General features: G+C 39.2%; 2 protein-coding genes and 1 long non-coding RNA gene across 5 annotated transcripts; 2 read left to right on the forward strand and 1 right to left on the reverse strand.

Moving 5' to 3' along the window:
• Window positions 1-4069: 4069 nt before the first annotated feature.
• On the forward strand, window positions 4070-9995 carry LOC141789817 (chondroitin sulfate N-acetylgalactosaminyltransferase 1-like). The gene is made up of 9 exons (XM_074669290.1): window positions 4070-4507; window positions 4683-4783; window positions 4910-5088; window positions 6739-6955; window positions 7171-7272; window positions 7765-7946; window positions 8556-8650; window positions 8725-8806; window positions 9560-9995. The coding sequence occupies exons 1-9, from the start codon at window positions 4070-4072 to the stop codon at window positions 9844-9846; spliced, it is 1683 nt and encodes a 560-aa protein (XP_074525391.1). The 3' UTR covers window positions 9847-9995.
• Window positions 4502-9739, reverse strand: LOC141789818 (uncharacterized). Its single transcript, XR_012598243.1, has 4 exons — window positions 9622-9739; window positions 7705-7943; window positions 4868-5077; window positions 4502-4775 (listed from the first exon to the last, which is right to left on the reverse strand). It is a non-coding gene; the product is annotated as an uncharacterized LOC141789818 (long non-coding RNA).
• Window positions 9996-12943: 2948 nt separating the features above from the next.
• LOC141790403 (phospholipid phosphatase 1-like) lies at window positions 12944-19997 on the forward strand. Of its 3 annotated transcripts, none has more exons than XM_074670244.1 (7): window positions 12944-13047; window positions 14447-14613; window positions 16802-16953; window positions 17040-17320; window positions 18184-18241; window positions 18381-18557; window positions 19097-19997. In XM_074670244.1, exons 2-7 carry the CDS (start codon window positions 14556-14558, stop codon window positions 19220-19222), a joined length of 852 nt encoding a protein of 283 aa, XP_074526345.1. In that variant the 5' UTR covers window positions 12944-13047; window positions 14447-14555; the 3' UTR covers window positions 19223-19997. The 3 variants fall into 3 exon arrangements, with proteins under 3 accessions (XP_074526345.1, XP_074526347.1, XP_074526344.1); XM_074670246.1 differs by lacking the exon at window positions 12944-13047 and adding an exon at window positions 13071-13092; XM_074670243.1 differs by lacking the exon at window positions 12944-13047 and adding an exon at window positions 14107-14247.
• Window positions 19998-24391: the final 4394 nt, after the last annotated feature.

The following is a 24391-nucleotide window of genomic DNA, read 5'->3' on the forward strand; positions in this document are numbered from 1 at the left end:
TCTATCTATCTATCTATCTATCTATCTATCTATCTATCTATCTATCTATCTATCTATCTATCTATCTATCTAAATATATATACATATATATATATATAATGATAAGTAATCAAATAATGTAAGTGTATATGCCTCAGTAGATCATTACCATATTAACATCCACCACTAATTAACATGGACATGGTGGAGAACACATGCAAAGTTTCTGACCTGAAGGGGATCAAACCAGGAACCACTGCACCACTACGGAGCCTCAAATCAACCTGACTGATTGAACTCTGTTGTAGTGAGCTCATTTCAAGAAAAAGAAGAAAAGGAAAAAGCAAATGAGGAAGATTTGTACAACATTACACAGGACACAGATAAGTAAACAAGAAACTTCATCACACAGTGAGAACAAGATCACACACTACAACCTTTTTAGACAATATCTGACCTTTGGGAATGATTTTATGGTGTGATTAATTTTTAATTTTTATTTTGTACGCTCAAATGACTAGAAAATTCTAGGGCTTATAAATCTGTCTGTTGTTATTTGCCTTTCATGGCTTGTTTTCTCATACTGTTGTTTGTTATCCATGTGTTTTGCTTGTTGACCATAAGTCCTGTTTTGTATTCCATGTGGTCCTAGTTTAAGTTTTTGGTGTTTCCTGTTTTATTCTGTCGTTCTCACTGTCGGTGAGTTTGGTTTAATTTTACTTCCTGTCCTTGTGCGTTTCCCATCTGTTTGATTGCACCCTAATGATTTTCACTTGTGTCTCGTTGTTACACCTGTGTATTCAGTCTCCGTGTTTCCTCCCTACTGTGTCATTATGGGGTTTGGTAGTACTTTTTTTTTTTTTTTTATCAGTTTTGACTTTTAGTTTTTGCTGTTAAATATAAAAAAGTAAAAAGATATTAAAGCTAAAAAGAGTTGTAGAATTTGAAACATGAAAAATAAGAGTTTTAAAGTTAAAGCAGTAGCAGGTGTCTTGCATGTGGAAAAGGAGATGCACTGTGGTAGACGGGATACTTGGTCTAAGTTTGAGGTCTAGTTGATCTACATTTTGATTATTCATCTGAAAACACTTAAAAAAAACATATGTTTTAGAATCACGTAGTAAAATACTGATAAATAATGTAAGAAATGTATTTTCAATGCTTATCAAATCCCCTTGTTAAGGAAAAACCTCACATTATAACTGAGAAACAACTTGTTAAAACCTTCAGGAGATTCAGAGCTCAGGACATCTAACTGAAAACAAGGACCATCTGTACGCCGCCTCATTAAATGTGCAAGACCCCGTCCTATTGGAGGGATCTATTGGGCACCTAACTATTTCCCCACACCAGATTGCAGGTGGCAGAGCGTCGGAAAAGAAAAAAAAAAAGTCCAAAGCGCAGTTCTTACTCCGGCTGCCTTCTAATTAGACTTAAGCATAGGACAGAGCCTCGGAGGATGTGAAAGGGAATTCCGGATGAAGGCAGATGGTGGGAAATCTCGGAGGGATGGAAGTGAACACTGGTCTGATAGAGAGTGAGGGATGGAAAAAGAGAGAGGAAAGGAGAGCAGAAGGAAGGGGAGGTGCTGGGAAAAGGTGGAGACTGAGGGGAGGAGGAGGTTCTCAGAGCTCAGCAGGACAGCATGTAGTTGACTCTTGTAATGCTACTTTAACCCTCAACTTTTCACATGGTAGGAAGACGCTTCATTAACATTTGATGAGCTCACTTCACACTTCCCCGCAAGACGATAAAATGAAGCAGAGCACGAAATGATGAGAAACTGGATTCTTCAAGAAGAGGCTTCAGGATGATGGACACCACACCTCCACTCACCTCTGGGAAATGGTATTAACACATTATTTTATTTGACCTAAAATGCCCTATACTTGTGTGTTAAAAAAAACTGTAAAAAAGTGAACAGTGAGTTTTGGGGCTAATCTTTGCATGCTCTTTTGTTTTTTTGGAAGTAGTTAAATCAAGGAGTTTATCCATGTCATAATGACCCAACGTGCTGAGCTGAGTGAAAGAGCAAGGTGACAGCTTTGCAGTAATTCATAGATTGATTAAAAACTTCTATATGTGCAGAAAAACATCAATGTTTGAGACGGGAATCATAAACATAGAAGTTCTGATACTGTGAAGGGCTTAGATATTTTTTCTATTAGTGGTGGGGTGATTGGAAAGGGTTTGCATGGTATGGACACATATGTACCTGCTCCTGAAATCCCTCCAACACACACACACACACATACACACACACACACACACACACACACACACACACACACACACACACACACACACACACACACACACACACACACACACACACACACAAACACACACACACACACACACACACACACACACACACACACACACACACACACACACATGCAAAACAAACACACGCACACATCCATGCAGCTTGGGTGGACCTGGAAACATAAGCAAGTCTTTCATGAGATCAGCCTCTACCTGAGTAATAAAGAGCCATCTGTGTTGTGAATAAACTGATGGCAACACACACTCACACTCACACACACACACACACACACACACACACACAGACTCACACAGACATATGCATATATACAAACTCAGGGTGGAGAGACACACACAGAGAAATGCTTGTTTCTGTCACTTCCCACCTTGAGCGTCGTGGCACTCAGAGTGAATGTAAGGTCAGGTAATTTTTCTTCCCGTCCAAACTAAACCTGAGCTACAGTCCAACAAAAACCAGGCCAGGGACAAAAACACCAAGGCACATCAGGACACAACTGACTCAGCTGGTGGATTTATTTAACTTTAAAAAAGGAACACTTTATTAATACTTCTTATGTACGTTTTCTTTTTCTTGAGTCCTGTACTTTGTCATTACTCAGAGCCCAGCTAGCCTGACGCTGGAGTCTTTGCTGTGACTTTCATTCGATCCAAAACTGCCCACTCTCTGTCATCCAATGGTGTGATATTCTAATAATCAATAATTCCCAGTGTCACCAACATTACAGGAATCCCAAAAGTGCTCTGGATAAATAAGTAGGTTCATGAAAGTGAGAAGCTAGGCTCTGAACTGATGCTTAACACATAATTTAGCTTGTTTAAAAAAACTCAGACCTAAACACTTATGTCTGAGGTGTAATGGTATGCTCTATTTTTGAATTTACCCAATGCTTCACTTCATCAAATCGTTTTTTATCCACCCTTGGACACGTGTGTGTTCTTCCACCTGCAGCACACTCATCAGCTAATGTGATAAGCTGTTAATTCTGGTTTAGGTGCATCTTAGTTTAAAATCAAATGAGAAACAAATGCTGAACATTATCTGAATGACACAGTAATCGCATGAACTTTGAAGATGCCATTCAGCTTTTGAGCTTTTCTGATTCAACATCTAAAAATTGAAGACAGTAGAGAAAGCAGCTGCATTCAGAACAGTGAGTAAATGAGTTACAGAGGCTAAATTACTTCCTGATAGCATTGCAACATTTTGTTGATGTTTTGCATAGTAGCCATTCTATAAGTTAATTACAGTCTTAGTCAATCACTTCAATCAAGACAGGAATGTATCATCAAGTATTCGGTGGAGTCCAGTGAAGTCTTTTATGTTTATAGTGTCTGGAAGATGAATCAACATAAATTAAGTGCCACTGCACCATCAGAACATTTCACATAAAACTGTCTTTAAATCAAAAGTCGAATGGAGGACAACCCAAACGACACTTGCATTAGTGTGTTAGCATCCTTATCATTTAGCTTACATCACAGTTGGCTTCAGTGATGACTGCACACACATCTCACCTCCTCAGAACTTCATACATCCTGAAATCAACCAGAAAAGAAAAATCCTTTGTTTGTTAAACTACTCATACTACTTATTCACATTCCAAGATTATCTTGTGAATCACCTTTCAACTAATTTTTGTTGTCTTTGTAGGCACTTTCAGAGCTCTGGTGATTATTTCTAGTAATGTGAAGCAAACACTTTGGACACACTGTGAAGGCGCTTCTGATGATGTGAGGCGTGGGATGTCCTGAGGAAACAGAAGGATGACGTCGAGGACTACACTTACTCATCTCTTTGTGGATGTTTCTAAATGTGGCTGACGTAAAGCCATGGTTTTACACCTGTTGGAGGACTTACACGAAAAGTGAACCCACCATGTTTAAAAGGTGGCTCTTTGCACTGCTAGCTCGTGTCGGCCTCATTGTGTTGGGCCTCTGCTGCTGCCTGGCCTTGTTCTACCTCCTGGCCTGTAAACCAAAGTCTGAGAGTGGACAGCAGCCTCTGCTGTGGACTGGAGGGACCACAAGCAAGGAGGGATACCTGGCTTTGTTACAGGAGAGAGAAGACTCTCACAGACATTATATCAATAGTCTGATGAAACAGATAGCCCAGCTGAAAGAGGCGCTTCAGGAGAGGACGCAGCAGCTTCAGGAGTCTCTGGAGAAAGCTAAAACCAAAGGGATTCTGCCTCAGGGTCTGGAGAGTCTGCACAAAACCCCAACACTGTCTGACCTCAAGGTGAGTGATGCAAGTAGAGGAGAAGGCTATGGCATGGCAAGAAAAGAGCAAGTGAGAAAAAAAGACTGAATTTGACTATTTCTGCGCTGTTTTATCAATGCATGAATAAAATAAACTAGTCAGGTAACACTGCTGGTCATAGATGCAGAAGTGAGTGTAAATTTATGTCTTCCAGGAGTTCTTCCGCTCCCAGCTGAACCAAGCGGAGGTGAACTCAGGGGCAAAGCTGCCCAGTGAATATGCAGTGATTCCTTTTGACACGTTCACCCTGCGGAGGTGAGTGGGACAGTTGTTCAGTGGTGAAACGATCAGTGCCCCTTCAGAGGTAACTGAATAACCTACTCTAGTGTGAAGTCTTACCTCATGTCTCTTCATAGAGCGGCTTATTGTTGTGTCACTCAGGGTGTACCAGCTGGAGACGGGACTGACCAGACACCCAGAAGAGAGGCCTGTCAGGAGGGACCGCAGGGACGAGCTCACAGGCACGGTGGAGACAGCTCTGCATGTCCTGAACGGACCTCAGCAGCACACAGACAGCAGCGGGAGGAAGCACATGTACTCCCCTTCAGACTTCATAGAGGGTGAGAGAGATATGGTGCTCACTTGGTTCTTCACACCTTCAGTTTTACACACAATTAGCCAAGGTGGGTGGACAGAGGTCCTGCAAGTTGAGTTAATGTGCAGGGTGAGCTTTTCAAGTTAAGCAGAAATCTCATTTAATTCAGTTTGAAATCAACTGAAGCCCTCTTAAATGACTGGCTCTCTACCCCTCTGCTCTCAAAGGTTTGTTTGCTTAGTAAGCTGAAGCAATCTGAAGAAACTAGTTTTACCAAAGATGAGGCTTGATATTTTTGTTAACATAAAAACTCAACTAATGCAGAAAAGCTGCACTGCAAAAACTGAAATCTTATCAAGTGTTTTTGTCTGAATTTCAGTAGAAAATTCCTTTTTAGACTCAATATGAGCCAAATTCACATGACCAATCCAGAAAAATGTCTTGTTTAAAGTTATTTAAGGACAAAAATGAGGTCTGAATTGCTCGTAACCAGTAAAAAAAAATCTGCCAATGGAACAAGAGAAAAGTTACTTGTATTAAGACATTGTTCTAGTCTTACGGAAATTTTCAAGCAATTTTTTCTTGTTCCATTGGCAGATTTTTTTACTGGTTACAACCGATTCAAACCTCATTTTTGTACTCTGATAACTTGAAACAAGACATTTTTCTGGATTGATAAGTTGAAAGTGGCTCATATGGAGTATAATAAGACAATTTTTACTTAAAAAGGACAAAAACTCTTGATAAGATTTCAGTTTTTTGCAGTGTGCTAGTCAGCACAGCACACCGCATCTGTCTTTTTTTGTTTGCTAGATTTTGAGAAGGATGTTTCCATGCTTTTTGGAAGCTGCCTGAAGCTCAACTGATAGCTGTGAGTTTAATGGATACTGTAGTCAGAAGTAATCTGGGAGGAGGAGAGTGTAAGGAAACAGACATGGGCAGAGAGGGGTCACAGTTCTTGGAGGAGTGTTTACCTCTGTGCCCAGTTCCACATCACTTGCATTTCGAAACTTTCATGGAGCAATTTTGGAAAATATGTTTCCCAACCTCACAGCTGGGACAGTAAACAAAAGTTCTGGGGTATGGTTTGACCTACATGGAGTTTTTTTGTTTTTGCTCTCATCATATCTGTGTCTAAAGCTCAAAGGTTCAGCATCTGTTGAAAATACTCAGATCTTGACATGAAAAGTTTTTGACAGTAGGGCTTATCATTTTTTTCTTTTCAACAAACATTTTTTTTATTTTAGAAAAATAAACTGATTACTTTGGAAAAAATAACCTTATTATTTGTAATCTGGTTAAAAGTGCTCTGACATACTTTACGGTCACTGTTACTGGCAAACTTCCATCAACTTCTCTCTTTATTCTTAGTGTCAGTATTTTAACTTTTGACATTATTTTTCACATAATTCTCTTAGAATTGTTGAAGTTCTCACCATAAGGCAATGACTTAAAGTGTCCCTGGACATTATAAATACCAGTGGGAACGATCACTTGATTTCCAGTGAATACTGACTGCAGTTTCCTTGTGATTATTTCCAAATAAAAAAAAAATTCTTTGATTTAATCACCATTTATCTGTTATTTTCTTTAAATTAAGTGGTATAAAAAAGAAAATGACAAAATGAAAAGTTATTAAACTGATATTCACTTTTCTTTTCCCTGCTTGTCACAGGGTTGACTCGCACAGAGCGGGACAGAGGGACTGTTTACGAGCTGATGTTTAAAGGCTATGGCCCTCGGGACTTCACACAGCTGGTGCTCTTCAGGCCGTTTGGACCCGTGGTGAAAGTGAAGAGCCAGAGTGTGGACACGAGCCGCATGCTCATCAACATCATTGTACCGCTTTCCAAGAGGCCGGATGCATTCAGGCAGTTCATACACAACTTCAGGTATTATTCAAACCCTTTCATGGCCACCTCCTATAATCATAACATCAGTGACCTCAAAGCATTTAGAGGTGCTGAATAACACGAACCAGTAATGCATCTCGGTACAGGTCTATCTATGTATTTCACAGGCTGAATTGAGTTTAAATCAAATTCACTCAGTGTTTCTATGAGACCCTGTTATGAGCTGAAAGCCTCTTTTTGTGTTTTCTGTTCAGGGAAGTGTGCATCCAGCAGGACGGCAGAGTTCATCTCACTGTGGTCTACTTTGGTCGAGATCAAATCAACCAAGTGAAAGCCATGCTGGACCAGACCACCAGGTAATGTGATGTTGAGGTTGAGTTGCAGGAAATGAACTCTCTGAGTTAAAGTGTGTGACTCAAGTCTACACCACATAACAGCACAATGAAGATAGATGTGTAGAGACGAGCAGTGATGCCGAGAAGACTCTAGGAGCTGGACGTGTGTCTCTTTTCTCAGCCGTGTTTGGGGATATGTCTGTGCTGCATTGCAGATATTTCAGTGTTTCAAAGCTTCAGGCTGATCATATTTTAGTCCTCTGAACCCCAGAGAGTAGCACACACACGTCTGTGGAGTACAGGATGAGCTGATAAAATGTGTTTTCTACTCTAGGCTGTTATTAGAAACACTGTAGAGTCCTGTGAGTTCATGCTAACTGACTGCAACTTTGTGAACACTGCTTTTGATCATTATTCACTTTAAACTTTACAAATGTGATGACTCTGCAGCACCTGTCTCATGAAACACAGATGTCTCATGACAGCCCTTTTCTTTTTCTTCTTCTCCTCCAGAGAGACCCGGTTCAGGGGCTTCACTCTGATCCAGCTGAACGAGGAGTTTTCTCGTGGCCGCGGCTTAGAAATTGGCGCTAGGGCTTGGAGAAAAAGCCAGAATGTGCTGCTTTTCTTCTGTGATGTTGACATCCACTTCACGGCTGACTTTTTAACATCCTGTCGTCTGAACACAGAACCTGGTGAGAGAAAGGATGGCCTCAGGCTGTATGACACAGCTTTCCCAATATTACAACACAGATCTGTGGTGAAATCCTGCATTGATTCATACTATAACCTGTGTCTGGAACAAATAAGGCCCAAACAATAATTAAAGGCTGTTTATGTAATTATTCTGGATGACACAATCTCAGCTCAGCCTGAAGTTGGGCTCATAGAGAGGTCAGGTCATCCACTGCTGAACTGAAGTGAAGTAGCAATGGCCTCACATCAATTTGGCACAGAGACTGCACATACTGCTTACACTGAGTATTTCATATGATTTGCTTTCTTCTCTAACATTATATAAACAAATTAAATCAAAGTTAAACACAGATTCTCTCACACACACCCCTGTTTGATTATAAACTGGTTTACCATCACACCCGCTGACGTCTGACGTGAGAAATGAAACTATCAAATAAGTGACAGAACTTGCAGTTCCTCGCTATCTCCTCGAGGACGTATCCTACTCTGACTAACCAGACTTCATGTTTAATCAACTTTAATTCTCTTTTTGATTTTTTATTTAGGACTGGACTTGTTGACTTGATGTGACAAGGAATTTGAGCATTGTCTATTTTTGTCTCCAGGAAAGAGAGTGTACTACCCCGTGCTCTTCAGCCAGTACAACCCATCTATCATCTATAATAATCACACACTCATACCTTCCATCCAACAACAACTGGTAGGTTTAAGATGATTACATATGAGAGAACTTGGGTTTTATCTGACTCATTTCCGGCCGCTTCTCTTCATCAGGTGATAAGGAAGGAAACTGGATTCTGGAGAGACTTTGGGTTTGGCATGACATGTCAGTACAGGTCGGACTTCATGAACATAGGTAATGGAGAAGCTTGTTCTATTGTTTAAAGAGGGGGTATTCTGCTGTCCCACATTTAAAACGTGCATATAAAATATCATTGCAGGAGGTCCAAACTAAACATGGGCAGATTTTCGAATCGCTACATATTCATATGATGTATGAAAGGATGGACTTCATATGCAAAATTGAAGGTTTTTCGAAAAAGTAACGCAATAATTACTTTCCCTGGTAACTTAAAAAATTTATGAATAAGTAATTCGGTTCCTAATTCAATTGCTTTTTCAGGAAAGTAATGAGCAACTATAATCAATTACTGTTTAAAAGCAATTTGCCCAACACTGGAAATAAGGTTTTCCAAAACACAAGTGTGAGAAAGTTGGGGGTTTCTTTCAGGGTAACAGAGGGCCAATATATTTTTTTGACAAAAGAAAAAAAAAAAAAAACGCACAATACCTCTTTACTTAGCATGTGGTACCAAACTAAAATGCTGTAACCACATAACTGCATAAATTTCACTTTGTGTTTAATGCAGTAGAAATATCAAGTGAAAAGTCAAAGTGAACTGAGTTAAAAAAATAGTTTTTTGTTATCATAATGACTTTTTCTCATACTGTTTCAAAGCTCATTCACTTCCTGATATTTTGATGACGTGTGATTTAAAGACTCTTCCTCTGCTTTAATCAAAAAGAAATATAAAATGTGATTTTTAAACATCCATTAAACAGGCATGAAGAAATGAAGTCATTCTTGCCCTCTCATATTTCATTGCAGGTGGTTTTGACCGTAACATCAAAGGCTGGGGCTTGGAGGATGTGCACCTCTACAGAAAGTACCTCCACAGTAAGCTGATGGTGATCCGTGCTCCATCTCGAGGCCTTCTTCACTTGTGGCATGAGAAGATCTGCTCAGACGAGCTTCCTCCAGACAAGTACAAGATGTGTATGCAGACCAAAGCTATGAGTGAGGCCTCACACAGCCAGCTGGGGGAGCTGTTCTTCAGACGGGAGATTGAGCTTCATTTGAACTCTCAGAGGCAGACAGACAGAGGGACACAGTGAAGAAAAAGAAGGTTTAGTTTGGGATGTTTTAGAAATTATTGTTTTGTATGTGCTGGCTCTGGTTGCCATTATAATTTATATGGACTGACAGTGAGCCATTGAGGTTCAAACAAAAAATGTATGATTGTATGTGATTTCCATAAAGACACATAAACATTATTAAAACTCAATGATTCATATTTTGTGTCAATAAAATAATGAAAAATCACAAAGTCTGAGTGCTCTCTGTAACAGCAGAAAAAAAAAAAACTTAAAAACACGGCTTGTTTGTCTGCTTTGTTTGTATGCCCGCTTTATACACCTCTTCTTAATTTTCAGGGTCGTGAACTACAAAGTAACCTGAGTCCACCTTTCTCCTTCATGCGTGCCAAAAGAAACTTTAACCACTTTAATCACACACAGGGGTGCTTGAACTCATAATCCTGCCTCAGGTGCGGCTAGACGTTGAGTCAGGTGTGGCTCACAGTTTTCCAGTGAAGTTGAACAGTTGATTTAGGAAATGCAGTTTAGCGGCATTTGTATGTTATTGGAAGTGATAAGGAAATGGGTTTCTGTGTGACCTCAGTGTGGCGTTAAATTGGCCAAACCAGAGGTGTAATACTACTTAAGTAACTCAAATCTCTGTTATACCTCTGCAATGGGTAAAAAGTCCTTAAACATAAATGTAAAGGCAGGTAAAGGCAAGTCGTACAGGCAAATAGTTTTTGCATTTAAAAACAAAAATAAAAAAATAAACATACTGATGGTGCTCTGGAAATGAAATGATGCATATCATATTATGGGACTATTAAAGCCAATGCGTGAGGCCTTTAGGGGCATTCACACACTGTGGTGATCAGAGTGGAGCCAGATTTTAGTAGTTTCCCTTCTCCTTAATAATTCTTTCTTTAACAATTAAAAAAACCCAACAACTGACACATGCAAAAGCAGAATGCTAAGAGTTATAGCACTAAAGATCTTTGCCTGAAATCTTTTCTCTATGGGCTTAAAAAATCAATCCAACATTTATCAAACATCACTGTTTTTAAAGATGCCATACACCAAATTTAACCAATCTACTGATGTGGGTTTATTCTGACATTAGCACAATCTTGTTATGACTATTTCCCTGGCACCCAGTGTTACCCTGATTCTGCTGATACTGGTGTCCTTAGAGGAGCTGAGAAGCTGTTGTGGCATCATACCAATACATAAGATCAGAAAACAAGAGTCAGTCTAGTCTCTGATTGATTTCCACTAACTGTTAATCTCTGGACAATCCCATAATACACAACAGTGATACCACTATAAGTCTTTGAAACTTTTAAGGGAAGAACTAGAGCTTTATAAGAATAAATAAAACAAACGAGTATCCTGGGCAGCCCAGTGAATCGGTAAAGAGGCTCTGCTGGGCAAAAAGAATTAACAAGTTTAAACCAGGTTTAAGTGCATGATACTTAAAATCCTTCCACATTCGTGCTGTGCTAACATCCAACAGTAGACATCTACACAGGCCTATATCCTCCTGACTACCAGGAAAAAAAATATTGTCCAATCACAAAGATTTTAAGATTCCCCAATCTTTGTAAGGTTATTAGAATACTGAACACATTTTTTTGGATTTTTTTTTTATATATATATTTCAGATATTATGTGTCTACTACAGTGGACATCAGAGCGCCGTACATGTGAAACTGAACCTTGATGGCAATCATTTCGTGCCAAAGAAAATACCAAAAGGTAAATATAAGAATGAGTTTCACTTGGAAACACAAAGAAAAACTTTGCACTTTGTGCACATTAAATATGTTTTGCCCTTGCAGCCGGATCTGCGACATCTTGATGCATATATTTTTGTCTCCATCTCTGGAAGATGGATGGCATGTTGGTATCGTACTCAGCAATCGTGAGGGGCCTTGACACCTGGACAAACCTTCTGTCTTTCTTGGACCTTTTCTACAATACAAACTGAAGGTGTGCTTTGGATTTTTGCTCCACAGTTGACGCCGACTGAACTTAGATGTGGACCGGTCTGCTTCATCTGACTCCTCTGCATCTGCTTGCCCTGCCTGAATTTCATCCTCAGCTCTCTGAATCATCTTCCTCTGCCTATGTATCTTGATCTTTACCAGACAACTCAATATCTGAGTTCCCATCAACAATTGGCAGTAAAATTGTCTCTGCTTCTGAGAATGAGTCCCTTTCTTGTCATTTGAAAAAGACAGAACAAAATGATTAATTACAAATGTCCACTACGGCGGACAATTTTTAAACACTTAATTACAATGCTAAAATAAAGTAAAAATTATTCAGACAATGTTCAAATGTGTTTTTAAGAGTTCCATAAATTTCAAGAAAAAATTTGCTTATCAAAAAGTTTTATACACTTACTTTTCCTCTTGCACTGATGGATGTCATTTTCCTTAATGATAAAGAGAAAGGTACCAAAGCCCCACCCCTTCACATTTGGTATCATTGAAAAGCCCTTAATGTCCTCTGTAGATGGCATGAGGAGTTTATTCAGTTGTGTGAAGTAAGTGGAAGATATTTAGGTTTAAAAATGTCCTCCACAGAGGACAAATTTGAACTACTGGTAGTCAGGAGGATATATTATAATGAAACTGTATTATAGTTTGATGATTGTTTAGAGTTCTATGCTTTCATTCTTTGGTAAACTTTAGGATGTAAGCGTTCCGCCTTTTTGGTGGCTTCAAATGTCTCTAAAATCCATATCTATGGCACAAATGATGCTATGAAGCAAGGCTTTGCCACAAATCTTCACCATACATTTAAAATTCACTACAGGAACACAACTAGCAGTAGGACTTTTTGGTATTTAAAGCAGCTTTACCCCAAAATACAGTCGAGAAACGTGTTTCTAGCACACTTCTTCCTAAAGCATCGAGGGCTATCTAGTAAAATCTTTTCTATTAATAGGGATACAGATTTAACCTCATTATCTCTGTGAGGCACGCAGCGGAGGGAGGAGCTCCTGTCTATCGGCAGACGGTGAGCGTAGCGTCAACACTGGCACGCGATAGGTCCCAACTCCTGCTACCACTTCCCTGTACTGTGCTGCATTCAATGACGCCTCGGAAATTACCTCCTGGGAAACAACCTGGAACAGTCACTGTAAAAGATATAGAACATTTAGAGACCATGCCCCCAGAGAGCTCTCGACTTTATTTGGACTGCGAAGGGACACTGTATCTGGAAGAAAGGGTAGGATGACTCTAATAGTCCGGGACTGGGAAAGCGTCCTTGAAAGTTAGTGTTTTTTTTTTGTTGTTGTTTTTTTCTGGAGTTAGATGCTATTGTGTGTGGACTATCAGCCAGTGTTGGTTATCAAACACAGAGTGCTTTTGGTCATTTCATTAGCTAACAAATTAACCTCCTAGTCATGATAGTTACCACATAGTGTGAGGTTGGATATGGTGGTTGCTAAACTACTTATTAATCAAACTGACGTACCAAGAGCAAGTGTCATATTTGGCCCAGTAACTGGATTTACTAGCACCCATTTGTCTCAGACTTACCTCATGCTTTATCATGCACAGGTTCTTGAGATTTCTGATGGGAGAACCAGACTTTTTGGGTGGGGTGGCCTAAACTGGGGTAAGGTGACAAAAAGTATGCTTAAACACAAATAGTGACATGCATGTATTCATCCTTTTTATGACAACTCATCATACTAAAACTATTGACATTTAAGTATCCAAAAGACTTTTTTTTTCCAATTATCTAGTATAAAAAGTAAAGTAATATTCATAACATTTAACCATTTGAGGACTTGAAAAAGGTTGTTCTTGTCATTTAAAGTGTGAATTATAGGTGATGTTATTCTCTCAAATGGAAAGAACACTGCTGGGAAACAAAGCCAATGAGGAGGTGTGAAAACTGCAGTTCCTTGAGTGTCCACTCGAGGAAAGTTACAAAATTCCCATGCAGAACCATTCTAATTAATCATTGTTACATTAGAAAAAAATGTGTTTACAGTCTGGTACAAGTAGTTATATTAATCTCAATATATAGTTTTCCTATCCACATTGTACGTTTTTTTTTTTTTTTTTTTTTTTTTTTGGGGGGGGGGGGGGGGGCAAAAAAGAGGATGTTGTTTTTTTTGTGTTTTAAAGCTGGGTAGTTTAAATGGATACTGGTTCACTCCTGGAGCAAGCCTTAAATGGCTACTAGTGAAACTGTCTTGTTTTGCCCTTGTGGGTTGGTTCAAATGCCCCGCCCCGGGTGTTGTGGTAGTCAGCGTATATATTATTCCCAGCTGTACCTGAATGCAGCATTGATCACAACTAGAGGAGCGCTCGTACCCGCACCTCGCCGGTAATGTCTCATCTATCTGAGCACAGGACGGTATCATGAGCTGAAGAATTTCCGCTGTGTTATGATGGTTTGTGAGCTGTTTAAAGGGTGAGCAGCTCCTTACATGTGTCGTGGTGTTAGATTAGACTTAGTTTTAGTTTAGTGTATTTGACTTTTAGTATTTATTTATGGTTTTTCATCTTTTTTCCTGAACTCTTCGGTAGTTTTAGCCTCTCGGACAGTCTCGGAGTTGTTGTTTTGTGGCCGCACAATGACCCTGGTGTGTTTCAATTCTGTGCTGGAATAGCGACACATGTTCGGCAGATAGGCTGCTTCTTGTGCCATCTAAACGCAGCCGGGACCGGAGATTTTTTACCAAGACAGAGAGCAGAAGAAGGAGAAGAAGGAGACACAACATGTTTGAAGCTTCAGGAATCCCTCTCATTGTGCTGGACATTACCTGCCTTATCCTCGGTAGGTTAATCTCATCCTCCTCTGCCTGTCAAAGCAACCTTTAATCCGCTTTGTTTATTTACCACGAAAGTCCAGCTTGTTAAACTGTTCAACTCGACTCTGCTTCTGTAGGTAGGCTTCACACAGACTTGCAAATTCATCCATAATAATTTACATAAACGTCAGATTAATACTCATGGGAGGGCTTGAGGTTTGGGGAACAGGCAGGAAGATGGAAAAAGGGCAACAAGTCACACCCTGTGTAAGTGTGTGTGTATGTGTGCTTTTTTCCACGCAAAGCTGTATTTTAAGCTCCATGTTTGGAGAGTAATCACAGCACAGAGACACTCAGCAGGGCAATGCTGCAGTGATACGTAACTGGGCTAAAAGTGAAGGAATGAAACCACTGATCAGTCTTCTCTTTAATAACAGCTGCCATGTCTGAGAAGCACTAAAAAGTTTCGATGTTGTGAAGTCTTCTCCATACCTTCCCTTTTGCTTAGTCAGACTGTCCTGTGGTCTGCACTGCTGCTGACTGTGCACCCATCCTGTCATTTTGTTAGTGAGCTGGCAGAGACCACAAACTGGAAAATCTAAGTCAGGTTCACTGGGAGTCCTGGTTTGTTTTGTAAACTGTGATCTGCAGTACGTCAAAACTCCTGTAATTGAAGCGTACACTCCTTTTAGTTAGGTAAACGTGGCTTTACAACTACAATTACATAAGAGAGCAACGTTATTTAACGGTATTTTTGTTATTGTATCAGTCACAGTGGTGGTATATCAGCGTGAAACCAGTAGGGTAAAAGTACACAGTTTCCCTGAAAGTTAAAGTAAAGTATAATGATATACAAGTAAGTAGATTTTTTTAATATTAACAGAATTTAACCATAATACCTGGAGTTACTGGGAAAGGTCTTTTGGGTATATGTTAAAAGTAAAGAATTGTGGTGGGAAAATACAGTTATTATACTGTAATGTCACTGTAAATACATTTTTAGCAACTGTACTGTAAAATTCAAAAGAGCTTTTTTTTACAGTGCAATTTTAAGGAAAATAATACATTATAAAAATCTTTAATGTGTTCCATTAATCTCTTATGTAAACCAGAAACTGTCTTTGCTAATTGCTCTAAAGTCACAAAATATCTTGTTTCCAATACATCTTCATGTCAAAGATAAAGAAAGGACTTTTTGAAAATAAACATACTCTAATATCTCTTTGCTATTCTCTCCTTCAGTTCTTGTTTTGAGATGAACAAGTGTTTTTATCACAACAAGATCTAAATGCGAGACTTGAATACTAATATTATGCATGAAAGGACAAAGAAATAGGATTTGAAACACATCATACTAACTTTCAGTTCTGAAACAATACTGAAACCTGTAACTGCAACAAACTGTCCACTTCGATACAAACAGCTTTGTCACATGGCTATTGAAGTACTTTATAGGCTGAAGTTTATTTGTAGAGCTCCTTTTAAGACAGCTTTAACTTTTTCTCAATGTATATGCATAATCACATCAGCATAGTCCTCTTACACTCAATCTGAGTTAATCCAGACCCTTAAAAGACAACGGCCAGTAGTTTCCCTGAAGTTCATTTAAACAAACAGGCCTAATCGAAGCTCTGTGGCTGAGAGATAATTCATTTAGCCTAATAGCATCATAAACAATCATTGTACTTGGAAGACAGCCTGGAGTTGCATTAGTAACTTCACTTCAGCTTTTTTCCATTTTATCTCTCTTTAGTTTTGTAAGGTTGGAGAAAGCTGCAGATTGAACAGTGAGAGAAAGGGAGGGTGTGTATCTAAAAACAAGTTAAATCAAGTTACCATGTTTATTTTCATTGCCCCTGTATGGTTTGGATTCTTGCAGCATTTTAAAGCTACTTTTTGTCTTCCTGAGCCTCGTGCATGTTTTTGCAGCATTGCTTTGCCTAACTCCAGGCCTGGAGGGTAAACTCTGTTCTTGTGTAACTTCATGCCTTCAAACGTTGGAATTTATCTTTGCAGCTGGATGAAAGCCAAAAGAATCACCAGCTTCTTTTTCAGGAGGGGAAAATGCCCGTGTGATCTATCATTGTTGTTTGTGACTAACTGTTAAATTTGGGGCAGTGACTCATCAGATGAAAAACTCTTCTGTGATAAAACTGTGAAGTTGTAATATGACACAGCTTTAATCATGATCTGTCTCCTTATTTCCTCCCACAGTCGGACTTCCATTTTTCATCCTCACCCCTCAACACAGCCCTTTCAAACGGGGTTTCTTCTGTAACGATGAGTCCATCAGATACCCACTCAAAGAAGACACCATATCCTACCAGCTGCTGGGAGGAGTCATGATACCCTTCACACTCATTGTGGTAAGATGTCTCCAGACAGAAAGACTGGCATCTTGTTTATCTTCTTTGTGTCAACTGTCTCATTTTTAATCTACCTTGTGTTGCAGATTGTTTGTGGAGAGTGCCTTTCTGTTTACCTGTCTCGTATCAAGAATCAGTCTTTGGGGACCAAGTATGTGGGGTGTGTCTACAAAGTGGTGGGGAGCTACTTGTTTGGAGCTGCAGCTAGCCAGTCTCTGACGGACATTGCAAAGTACTCCATTGGCCGCCTGAGACCAAACTTTTTGGCAGTGTGCAAACCATCCTGGGATCGCATCAACTGCAAAGCTGGAGGATACATCGAGAACTTTACCTGTAATGGAGACAAGTTCTCTGTGGATGAGGCCAGGTAATGCTCCCCAGGATGAAAGACATTTTTAAAATCTATCTTGTTGAATATGATACGAGATGCTGGGATGCTGGACAATTTAAGAAACTGGACACAGTTGCAGTTAAATAAGAGAAGACAAACCAACCTCAAAGCTCCAGTGAGGAGTTTTTAGCTGTTTATTAAACAAAATGAAATTGAAAGTGAAGTCTTTTTATGATTTAAAAAAGCAAACAGGACTAGCAGCAACAACACCAACTCCCTACATAAAGTAATTTTCAACAGAGTGTGATGTGTTTAATTGTTTAATGATAACAGGAATGAACATTACTTGCACATGCATGAAAGACTAGGCAAAAGGATAAGAGGTATCACTTTGTCCACAGGGGGCGCTGACACAAAGAGAAAGTTACCTATGAGAGCTTTAACTTGAAAATTCAAGAGTTAAAGCCTCAGAAGTGAATTAAAACTTTGTATTTTATAATGAACTACTTACAAAATACCTTTGAAAAATAATACATATATACATTACTGATCATTTTCATAAAGCCTGATATAGTTGGTTTTCTTAGAGCCCTCCTAACAACCTCTTTGAACTCTGTCCCCAAGTTTTCTGTTCAAAGTGTCGCCTCAGAGTCCAAACTGTGATAACTGTGATGACGTTAGTTCTAATTGTCCAAGATAATGCTTTCGTAACTCTTTTCACCACCAAGGTTTAGCCTTTCACACCCGGTAAAATAATTATGTCATGAAAAAAGGAGTGGTTTTCCTTTAAAACAGTTCTTTCTTTATATGGAAACAGAAGTAGGACATCAATAGGTTTATTTTGACAGACTCTGACTAAATCTGTGCTTCCAAATTTCTTTTTTTCTCATCTCTTGTAGGTTGTCCTTCTTCTCCGGTCACTCTTCTTTCTCCATGTACTGCATGCTCTTCCTCGTAGTAAGTATATTTATGTTTTCTCCCTCAGGCATCCACTCACAAACCCATCGTTTGAATATTTGCTCTGACAACACCTGTGTGTCTTTGAGCGTTACGGTTTGCATCTTTCTAATTTATTCCTTCCCTTCCTTTGCTGCAGCTTTACATTCAAGCCAGACTGAAGTCTGAGTGGGCGAGGCTCCTACGTCCCACAATCCAGTTCTTCCTGATTGCAACGGCCGTGTATGTGGGTCTGTCCCGCGTGTCAGACTACAAACATCACTGGAGTGATGTGCTTGCCGGCCTCCTGCAGGGAGGTTTAGTTGCTACTTTCACAGTAAGTGAAAATGAGGAATAAAAAAATGAGGAAACCTTTGTGTTTATGTTGCAGTGATGTCAAAGAAGCAGTTGAAATGTCAATTTGTTGATGAATTACATCAGGAAGAGACACATTTTATTACTTTATGAGGTGCTTCATCTTTTTAACAACAGTTTTCCACTTGTTTTCTCCCCAAAGAGCTTAAAGGTCTGAAATTTATCACAGTTTTTACTCAATCATTTTAATCTGATTTCAGTTTTGTGTCATGTTGTTTCAGAGATTTACTGAGCCTTTTTTTACATGCCAATCCTTATGTCAATCATTGACACTTAAATGAAAAGCCTGTGGGTTTTAAGTGTTAAGCTTACTGAGTGACTCAGAAACTGGTCAGTGAAGTCAAGAAGGAAAGGTTTTAAACTATTCACACGATGAATAGATAATGATTCAACTTTAGATAATGTGAGGAAGCAGAAGTTTTTCCAACTGTAATTTGTCTTCACTGTAGAAATATGAAGATACAGTGAGATAAGCTGTAACTTTGTCTTTTTCTGTTTCAGGCAGTCTGTGTGTCCAACTTCTTTGAGCAGCCGGTGGACCCGGTGGTGTCACAGGAAGAAGAAGCTTCACACACCAGTTTACAGGACAACCCCTCCAATGGGAACCACTATGGCAGCACTGAGTGAACCCGAGGCCTCAGAGACAATACTGTAAAGGGACTTTATCCATTATACTTGCCACAGAGGACCTAAATCACACCAAAGAACTCAACAAGTGCTTGATATCATGCTGTCTGGCTGTTTCTGTGCTTTGTACAGCACAGTTTTGCTCCGTGTTGCAGACGCTGCAGTCTGTGGGCTTTAGCTGCTACCTTTGGTGTGGTGGCTGAACTTTAATTACAGGAAGAAAGGTGCACTACAGAAAACAGGGCTTTCACTTCACTGCAACGTTCAGATGAAGACTTTCTGCCAAGTTTTCAGGAAATCCAACATAGTGCAGTTTATTATGGAATTAAAAAACAAAATATAGCATGTTGGGTTTACTTTAGGACAGCTTGCTTTTTTACAGTGTGAGCCTGTTGAGAACGTGGTTTTAGAGTATATATTGGTCTGGTGTTGCTTATACCGTGAATGAAATTCCTTCTGCTCAGAATATAATGACTGTCTGTATGCACACTGCAAGCAGGCTTGTAGAGAGCCTGGTACCTGTGAATAAGAAAACCTGGACTGTCCTTAAACACAAAGTGGAGACTGAACTCAAAATAATTTATTTCATGTTGATTTTTGCCTTAGTCGAGTGCTGCTACTTGCTGTTAAGTCCTTGATTTTATTCTGTGTATGAAAAATGAAATGCATTGATTTATTAAATTTTATTTCCCCTTTCTTTTAATATTCTTTTTTACTGTTTGTATGGCGCTCTTCAGAGTTTTTTTCAACATTGAAAACTCTGAAAATAATGTTTGAAGCTGTTCCAGGGGAATTGTTTTGAGAAATAAAAAAAGCTCTGTTTTTGATACAAAGGGGGAAGTAATTCCTGTGTTTGGTTTCAGTATCAGGGATGGCATTCAGGAAGAGAAACCACCTCAGAAACCTCAGAAAAAAGCTTTTTCTGAGCCATCGGGCGTGTCTTTCCCGGTCTGCAGATAGACCAGAGACACCAGAGACATTCAAATGCACTGATGACAATGGAAAAACAAGTCTGTCTGATGTCCTGGTGGTATCATTATATGGAGGTTAAGCACAGCTCAGCACATTAACAGAGTGACACTCCACCACAGGAGGGTTTGATAGCAGAGGACACTGATCCTTGACTAAATGTCCGAGTTCACGACATGTGTATGGTCCTAAATCCCATTACAGTGATGGAAAGAAGAAGTAGGCTTAGGAGAAATTAAACGGGTGAGGACAGACACATTCAATGATGTCAGGATCCATCAATCAAGTTAAATCTGTGAAAACAGTGCAGCACAACAGGTTCCCATTGAAATGGAGTAAAGTTTGCAAACTAAATGGTTTTTCTTTTAAGTTGAAGCTGTGCCTTAAAATCTTTCTTCTGAGAGATGAAAATTCATCCCAACAGTTTTTTTTCTTTTGACAACCAAACAAGGACGAGCGAGGGAGAGCAAGGAAGGGCAAAACAATCTGTGATTTTCCAATCTTGACTCTGAAAAATACAACAAATCAATCAAAGCACTAAAAACAATGTGTAAGTGGGTATAGCAAGAGCATTACAGAAATGTGTCCCAGGTGTAAAGATGGGAAGAGGTTCTCCTCTCTGTGAGACTGCATGAGTGAATTGTTCAACTGTTCCAAAATAATGTTCCTGAGCATAAAATAGCAAAGAGAATCTCATCAACTTTACCATATGTTAATATTCAGAGAGTCCAGAGAAAAAGAGACAAAGGTGATCATTGACACTGGATGGCTATGATCTTGCATAAGCAGACATGTCTCTGTAGTGGGAGGCGCTGCATACAGGCTCAAAATCACATACCAAAACCAATGTCTGTGAACAAGAGCTGCATCTGCAAATTTAGGCAAAAACTACTCCATGCAAATAAGAAACAATCTTTATTAATGATAAAGAAAATGTTGATAACTTTTTTAAGATAGACTGAGGCAAAGTGGAAAACTTTACTGTGATCTGACAAACTAAAATTTGACAATCTGTGGAAAACCTGAACTCCACTCTACGGAGAAAAGGAACAATGCAACTTGTTATTAACACAGAGTTCATGGGTTACTTATACATCTTGGAAGGCACTGATAATACTGGGTAATTTATGTACGGGTTTTGGGACACATGCTGCCATCTAGAAAAGCCTGATTCAGGCAAGATTTTGTTTATATCAGCAAGACGATGCTCAACCAGTTCCTGCATGCCTTACAACATTTTAACTCCATGGTAAAAAAGTCTGGGTGCTGAACTGGTATGCCTGTAGTCCTGACTATCCACCCCTTGATTTGGCACATAAGGCATCATAGGAATTCAACTGATTCACTTTTTTTTAATCTTGGTTTCCAATCATGGAACAATCAGAAAACACTAAATTCCTGACAAACGTCATACCCCATATTAATACAACATAATTAAATACATCAGGCTGAATATTTCTTGTTTCTGAGTGTCCCTTCTCATGCAGTTACTATTGTAACATACCATTTTGCAAGACTTTTATTTGATCCCATTCTCAGTTCCTGGTAAGGATTTTGTTTTTATCAGCTCATAATTTCACGCATACTTCAGCATTTTATTCTTCAGAGCAGTTTCACCATAAAAATGTTGGAATTTCCCATGGAGATATGTTCCATTGTGTCCTTATTGACTACATCCCGCTGATCCTATTGAGCAAATTTGATTTAGAGGCCTAGCAGCACCAGAGTTTAATTTTGCTCTGGGACAATGGAGGTATTAACTTTGCAAGCAGAGAAGTAAGAGACAAGGGGTGAAAATTCCCACTCAGGTGGCTTAAATGCATGATGACATGTTATTAAAAATGGACACTGACTCGTGGTCTGTTCAGCTCTAAACAAAAAGCAAACACAAACTGTTCATCTTGCTGCAGCACCGCTCTGACCTTCCCCCCAGTCCAAAAACTGAGCTATCATGTTGTGTGTTGCTCCACAGAGCTCTTTCTCTTGTCACGCTGTTCTCCACAATAGTCCTTATTGAAAGCAGCTCCATTCACTCTCTGTCACATGTCTGACTTTATCTTGCCAGACAGTGATGGCACTGCAGAAACAAGCAGCTCTCGATCCAGTTTGCAATGACAGCTTTTAAAGAATTGGCTGTGAAATCATGATCCCCTGACACACTTACTTTTGTTCCAGACACTAAGAAAAACAAACAGAGACAACAGAATAACAAGGAAATCCTTTTGATAGTAGCTGTTGTTACAAAAACAAAGAAAAGATAGCAGAAAGGATGAATCTATAGTTTAAAGTTTCATTTGGAGTAAGATGAGCTCTGAGTCATTGTGTTCCTCTTTGAGAAAACATGAGCAAACAGAGAAGTAGAAAGGAGAAATAGGAAGAGAAGAACAATGATAAAAAATACTCTGAGAAAACAAAAAAGAGGATGTAGACGAGGTTATACCTAAAACATTTTGATTCAGATGAAAATGTAAAGTTAAAAAGCATCAATTCTGACTTTTTTTTCTTATAATTAGTGCAGCACTGATTTAAAGAAACAGACATGGTTAATACAGTTTTTCTCGATTGTTTACACACAACTTTGGGTGCCTGAGACACGATGACCACAACATATAACCAATGCACCAACTCCATGAACCAAGTCTGCTAAACTATAAGCACAATTCCTCCTTTACACTCGGACTGCAGATCTACAACACACTTTTTTTCAAAACACTACACACAGTTCTCTGAGTTTTGGCACAATTTTCATGAAGTAAACTTTTTGTTTTCACAAAGAACACAATGCCACTCAAAACAATAAAATTAATATTCCTATTATACACACTGACTCATCACATGGGTAAACACCTGTCACACAATTTTACAATTAGCAATCAGAGCTTTAGCATAAAAGGGCAACAGGTGAGTTTCTCTGTTTTGGAACAATGGATGCCAACAAAATCAGAGGGAGAGCCAGAGGTGTGAGAATGAGAGGAGGAGGACGCGGAGGATGCGGAGGACGAGGAGGACGAGGAGGACAAGGAGGACGAGGAGAATGAGGAAGGATGAGGGCCATAATCTCTGATGAGATCAGGGCCACTTTGGTTCACCATTAGGTAAACCATGGTCTAACAATGAAGGAGGCTGGGCAAAGGGTGCAGCCAAATTTGAGCAGATACACAGTAGCATCCATCATCCGGACTTTCCAAAATGAAAATAGGTAAGAAATTTAGTCTTACTAGTATTAGAAAATTGTTGTACTGCAATTCAACACAGCACTACTACAGTATTACCAGTGGACTGTTCTGAAGGACTGTAAAAAAGTAAAGTGTTTATTTGAGAAATGTATTCCTTCTTTTTATCCCTTCACAATATTTACAGTATTTCACTCTGAGTATTGCAGAGCTGAAAGACGACCATCAAGAGGAGGTGGGGAGCGTCTACTGTCTCCTGAACAGGAAAATCAAATTGTGAACATGGTCCTCGAGAATAATGCCATCACATTACTGCAAATCCAAAGAAAAGTACTAGAAAACAATAACATTTTTCCAAATGTTGATAGAACAAGTTTATCCACTCTGGACCGTGTCTTGTGAAGAAATTCTCTGAAGATGAAACAAGTCTATAGAGTTCCCTTTGAACACAATTCAGACAGAGTCAAAGAACTGCGATATAACTATGTGCAAGTAAGTCCTATACAATCCTGTAACTGATGCATACCCTGAAAACTGTAAATATTATACATGTTTTAGTATTGGAATCATAATGAATGTATTTCACAATAGTGACCACTCCATGCCTATTTCTGATATTATCCTGTGTGTTTCACAGAGTCCTTGAGCTAGAGGTGGCTGCAGTGGAGCACCAGTTTGTCTTTATTGATGAGGTTGGATTCAACCTCACAAAAAGACGTAGAAGTGGAAAGAACATCATCAGCCATTTTGTGTTCTGAGTCAAAAAAACAAACAAACAAAAAATTCTAAAGTATTTTGCAAGAAGTGTCACACTGAACACAAAAAGGCCCCAGTCATGATGAATATTATGTAATCACAGTGTTTTACACTGAGCACATCAGTGTTCAACTGGTTCATATAAATGTTTGTTCATATAGTGGTTTGTGTGTGTCATTTGGAGACAAAACACCATTTTGAGAAGAATAAACACCGTTTTGGATGTAAAGTTTCATTTTGCAGGAGAATTGAGGGGTTTTGAGAAATGTGT

This window comes from Halichoeres trimaculatus, unplaced genomic scaffold (assembly GCF_033239565.1).
Source record: "Halichoeres trimaculatus isolate MK-OKI-2021-1 unplaced genomic scaffold, fHalTri1.1 fHalTri1_scaffold_5, whole genome shotgun sequence".
Classification (NCBI taxonomy): domain Eukaryota; kingdom Metazoa; phylum Chordata; class Actinopteri; order Labriformes; family Labridae; genus Halichoeres; species Halichoeres trimaculatus.

Excerpts from the sequence above, each read along its gene's own strand:
- LOC141789817 (XM_074669290.1), top strand. The coding sequence starts at position 4,070 with ATGTTTCTAAATGTGGCTGACGTAAAGCCATGGTTTTACACCTGTTGG. Across the intron at positions 5,089-6,738 it reads CCCTTCAGACTTCATAGAGG|GGTTGACTCGCACAGAGCGG; the intron begins GTGAGAGAGATA and ends TGCTTGTCACAG. Across the intron at positions 7,947-8,555 it reads TCGTCTGAACACAGAACCTG|GAAAGAGAGTGTACTACCCC; the intron begins GTGAGAGAAAGG and ends TTTTGTCTCCAG.
- LOC141790403 (XM_074670243.1), top strand. The coding sequence starts at position 14,222 with ATGATGGTTTGTGAGCTGTTTAAAGG. Across the intron at positions 14,248-14,446 it reads GTTTGTGAGCTGTTTAAAGG|CGACACATGTTCGGCAGATA; the intron begins GTGAGCAGCTCC and ends GTGCTGGAATAG. Across the intron at positions 14,614-16,801 it reads CATTACCTGCCTTATCCTCG|TCGGACTTCCATTTTTCATC; the intron begins GTAGGTTAATCT and ends TTCCTCCCACAG.